Here is a 5,000-nt window from a genome sequence, read left to right as displayed (position 1 = left end):
CTCCACCTATGCTATCCACCCTCAGGCCTAACCCCTAACCCCCATCCCAACCCCCTACCCCTTCCACCCCCACCCCCTCACTCACTCTATGTTGTCCACCCCTATTTACCCCCTTCCCCTCATCCCCCTCGCACTCACCTATGTTGTCCACCCTAACCCCCTTCCCCTCATCCCCCTCACTCACCTATGTTGTCCACCCCCTTACCCCCTACCCCTTCCCCTCATCCCCCTCCCCCACCCCCCTGACTCACCTATGTTGTCCACCCCTTCCCCCTCCCCCACCCCCCCTCCACCCACCTAATTTATCCACCCCCCTACTCCCTCCCCCTCATCCGCTATCCCCCCACCCCCTCACTCACCTATGTTGTCCACCCCCTAACCCCCACCCCAACCCCTTAACCCTCCTTTCGCCCCCTCTCCCCCACCCTCTCACTCACCCCTATGTTGTCCCCCCACTCCCCCCTCATCCCCCCCTGACTCACCCTATGTTGTCCACCCCGAGCGCCGACGCCTTGCTCTCTCCCTTATCCCCCCCTCCCCCACCACCCCTGACTCACCTATGTTGTCCACCCCCGAGCGCCGACGCCTTGCTCTCTCCCTTCTCCCCCCCTCCCCCACCCCCTGACTCACCTATGTTGTCCACCCCGAGCGCCGACGTGCCTTGCTCTCCTCCCTTCTCCCCCCCCTCCCCCACCCCCTGAACTCACCTATGTTGTCACACCACCGAGCGCCGACGCCTTGCTCTCTCCCTTATCCCCCCCCTCCCCCACCCCCTGACTCACCTATGTTGTCCACCTCCCGAGCGCCGACGCCTTGCTCTCTCCCTTATCCTCCCCCCTCCCCCCACCCCTGACTCACCTATGTTGTCCACCCCGAGCGCGCGACGCCTTGCTCTCTCCCCTTCTCCCCCCCTCCCCCCACCCCACCTGAAGCTCACCCTATGTTGTCCCACCCCGAGCGCCGACTCCTTGCTCTCTCCCTTATCCCCCCCTCCCCCACCCCCTGACTCACCTATGTTGTCCCACCCCGAGCGCCGACGCCTTGCTCTCTCCCTTATCCCCCCCTCCCCCACCCCCTGACTCACCTATGTTGTCCACTCCCGAGCGCCGACGCCTTGCTCTCTCCCTTATCCCCCCCTCCCCCACCCCCTGACCTGCCACCTATGTTGTCCACCCCGAGCGCCCGACGCCTTGCTCTCTCCCTTCTCCCCCCCTCCCCCACCCCCTGACTCACCTATGTTGTCCACCCACGAGCGCCGACTCCCTTGCTCTCTACCCTTATCCCCCCCTCCCCCACCCCCTGACTCACCTATGTTGTCCACCCCTGAGCGCCGACGCCTTGCTCTCTCTCCCCTTATCCCCCCCTCCCCCACCCCCTGACTCGCCACCTATGTTGTCCACCCCGAGCGCCGACGCCTTGCTCTCTCCCTTATCCCCCCCCCCTTCCCCACCCCCTGACTCACCTATGTTGTCCACCCCGAGCGCCGACGCCTTGCTCTCCTTCCCTTCTCCCCCCCTCCCCCACCCCCTGACTCACCTATGTTGTCCACCCCGAGCGCCGACGCCTTGCTCCTCTTCCCTTATCCCCCCTCCCCCACCCCCTGACTCACCACTTCTATGTTGTCCACCCCGAGCGCCGACGTGGCCTTGCTCTCTCCCTTCTCCCCCCCTCCCCCACCCCCTGACTCACCTATGTTGTCCACCCCGAGCGCCGACTCCTTGCTCTCTCCCTTATCCCCCCCTCCCCCACCCCCTGACTCACCTATGTTGTCCACCCCGAGCGCCGACGCCTTGCTCTCTCCCTTATCCCCCCCTCCCCCACCCCCCTGACTCACCTATGTTGTCCACCCCGAGCGCCGACGCCTTGCTCTCTCCCTTATCCCCCCCTCCCCCACCCCCTGACTCACCTATGTTGTCCACCCCGAGCGCCGACGCCTTGCTCTCCTTGTTGCTGTCCTCCCGGTTGCAGGTGTCGCCCGTGTTCTTCCACCAGCGGTTGTACAGCATCTGGATCACGCCCTTCTCCTGCAGCTCCAGGATGGCCAGGGAGATCTTGTCGCGCCACGGGGATCCTGCGGCGGGAGGGAAGGGAGAGGTTGTAGTGAGGGTGTGGTGGGGTTGGGGGGAGGGGGAGGGGGTGGAGGGAAGGGGAGAGGCGTTGTAGTGAGGGCGTGGTGGGGTTGGGGGAGGGGGAGGGGGTGGAGGGAAGGGGAGAGGTTGTAGTGAGGGGGCGCGTGGTGGGGTTGGGGGAGGGTGAGGGGGTGGAGTGGAAGGGGAGAGGCGGTTGTAGTGGAGGGCGTGGTGAGGGGGGTTGGGGAGGGGAAGTGGAGGGAAGGGGGGAGGAGAGGTTGTAGTGAGGGCGTGGTGGGGGTTAGGGGAGGGGGAGGGGGTGGAGGGAAGGGGGGAGAGGAGGATAGGTTGGGGGGATGGAGGGGAGGAAGGGGAGGTGAGGGGAAGGATTAGATGTGGATGGAGGGGAGGGAAGGGGGAAGGAGGAAAGGAGGGGAAAGAGATAGGTGTGGATAGAGGGGAGGGGGTGGATAGAGAGGGGGGTGGCGGAGTGGAGGAGGATGGGAAGAAGAAGATGAACCAGAGAAAGTAGAGGGGTGGATGGAGGGGAGGAAGGTGGATGGATGGAATGAGAAAGTAGGGGGGGGGTGGAGGAAGGGAAAAGAAGGGTAGAGAGAGGATGAGGGAATGGAGAGAGGCGGAGGAAGGAGACGAAGGGGAAGGAAAGGAGGAGGGAAAGAAGGGGATGGGACGGATTTTGAAGGGGGGGGGGGGAGAAGGAGAGCGAGAGACGGAAGAAAAGAATGAGAAAGAGATACGAAGGGAGAAAAATAAAGTTAATGAGGAAAGAAGAAAGATATTAGGGAGAGAGAGGCAGAGTGAGAGACAACAAAAAAGAGAACGAGAACGAGAAATATAATAATTTTTGGTGGATTCCACTGTTACCGACTTCAAAAAAAAAAAAAAAAAAAAAAAAAAAACAGAAAGTAAGAAAGAAAAAACAACCTGGGAAAAAACATACATGTAAAAGAAAGGAAAAAAATAAACCGACATACATATACACTTATACATTCGTAGATGCCCTGGGCCTTTCCCTATCTTAACTGTCTCTGGGCTGAAAAGGCTTTTACTTCTGAGAAGAGGCTTTTGGGGCGTGTCTTCGGGGGAAATGAAGGGGGGAGGGAAAAGGAGGAGGAGGAGGAGGAGGAGGAGGAGGAGGAGGAGGAGGAGGAGGAGGAGGAGGAGGGGGGAGGAGGAGGAGGAAGAGAAGAAGAAGAAGAGGAAGAAGGAGAAGGAGAAGGAGGAGGAGAAGGAGTAGGAGAGGGAGGAGGAAGAAAAGGAGGAGGAGGAGGAGGAGGAGGAGGAGGAGGAGAGGAGGAAGGAGGAGGAGGAGGAAGAAGAAGAAGAAGAAAGAAGAAGAAGAAATAAAAGAAGTAAAAGAAATAGTAGAAGAAGAGGAAGAAAGAAGAAGAAGAAGAAGGAGAAGAAGCAGAAGAAGAAGAAGAAGAAGAAGGAGGAGGAAGATGATTAAGAAGAAGGGTAGGAGGACGAAGAAGAAGACGATTAAAAAAGGAAGATGAGGAAATGTGGAAGTGGAATAGGAGGAGGACGAAGAAGTGGAGAAGGAATGGGAGGGAGAAGGAGGAGGGGGGCGAAGAGGAACAGGAGGAGAAGGACGAACAGGTGGAAGAGGAATAGGAGGAGGAAGAGGAAAGGAACGAGGAGTAGGAGGAGGAGAAGGAAGAGGACGACGAAGAGGAATAGGAGGAGGAGGTGGGAAAGGAAGAGTAGTGGGAAGACCAGGCGGAGGGGAGAAGAAGAAAGAGAAGGAACAGAAGCAGGAGGAAAATGTGAAAAAAAACGGAAGAAAAAGAAAGGGGTTGGAGGACACACACACACACACACACACACACACACACACACACACACACACACACACACACACACACACACACACACACACACACACACACACACACACACACACACAAACACACACACACACACACACACACACACATTTATATGTATATGCAACAGTACGTCAGACGTGCACGCCTCGCGCGCCCGCCCTCGGCTCGGGAGCCACATATTGCATCCCTTGGAGAGCGAACCGCAGCCTGTTTACAAACCAAACAAGAAGCAACATACAGCGACGGGGTTGTTTGCCGCACTCAAACAACCGGACACTCAAACCACCTTTCGGAATTGGGTCTATTAGTCAGATCAGGAGGTTGTTTGGGGAAGCGAGGGAGGCGAGCGGGCGGTCGAGGAGGCTCTTTCGGCGGCGCGCTGCTGTGGAGGGAACGGTCGCGGGAAACAGGAGCTGTGGGTTGGTTCGTGTTTTGTTTTGAAGGTTGGGTGTGTGTGTTTGTTTGTGTGTGTGTGTGTTTGTTTGATTGTTTGTGCGTGTGTGTGTGCGTGTGTGAGCATGTGCGTTTGTTTGATTGTGTGTGTGTGTATGTGTGTGTGTGTGTGTGTGTGTGTGTGTGTGTGTGTGTGTGTGTGTGTGTGTGTGTGTGTGTGTGTGTGTGTGTGTGTGTGTTTGTTCCTCCGTGCCAGTACTAATCCTCCTACCCAGCTTCTAAACCAGTTTCCAAAAAGCAAGCAATTCAAACCACACATCCTCTAACAAAAACATACAAACAAACAAACAAAAGACTACCACGACATAAATACACATCGGAATCAAAACCTCACAACCCTCCCCCCCCCCCCTGCACCCAAGACACATCTAATAAAGCCACTCGGGAATTCCCCCCCGAAGGTAGGCCTAGGCTCGCTTCCGGCCCTCCCGCCTCGCCCGCCTCTCTCTCGCGGGGAAGGCCGCCCACCCCGCCCGCGCCCTTCCTTGTGTCCCGTTTATCGGGTCGTGCTTTCTGTTCCTCGTTTAGTTTGATTCGCGGGGGACACGTTTTTTTTTTTTTTTTTTTAAGATTAATTATCATTATTATCTTTCATATTTATTCATTTATTTATCTATTTGTTTTT

At 57.2% G+C, this 5,000-nt stretch overlaps 1 protein-coding gene across 3 annotated transcripts in view; it reads right to left on the bottom strand.

The window, feature by feature from the left end:
- LOC113825872 (glutamate receptor ionotropic, kainate 2) overlaps positions 1-5,000 on the bottom strand; it is a 208,900-nt gene that overhangs the window by 18,411 nt on the left and 185,489 nt on the right. For all 3 annotated transcript variants that reach the window (XM_070141842.1, XM_070141844.1, XM_070141843.1), the window contains exon 16: positions 1,907-2,071. In XM_070141842.1, coding sequence (XP_069997943.1) covers positions 1,907-2,071 — 165 coding nt within the window. The remainder of the gene's footprint in view (positions 1-1,906; positions 2,072-5,000) is intronic.

Source organism: Penaeus vannamei, chromosome 28, assembly GCF_042767895.1.
Source record: "Penaeus vannamei isolate JL-2024 chromosome 28, ASM4276789v1, whole genome shotgun sequence".
In the NCBI taxonomy this organism is placed as follows: Eukaryota; Metazoa; Arthropoda; class Malacostraca; order Decapoda; family Penaeidae; genus Penaeus; species Penaeus vannamei.
The sequence above is the reverse complement of the archived record's forward strand: the minus strand, read 5'-3'. Positions and strand labels throughout refer to the sequence as shown.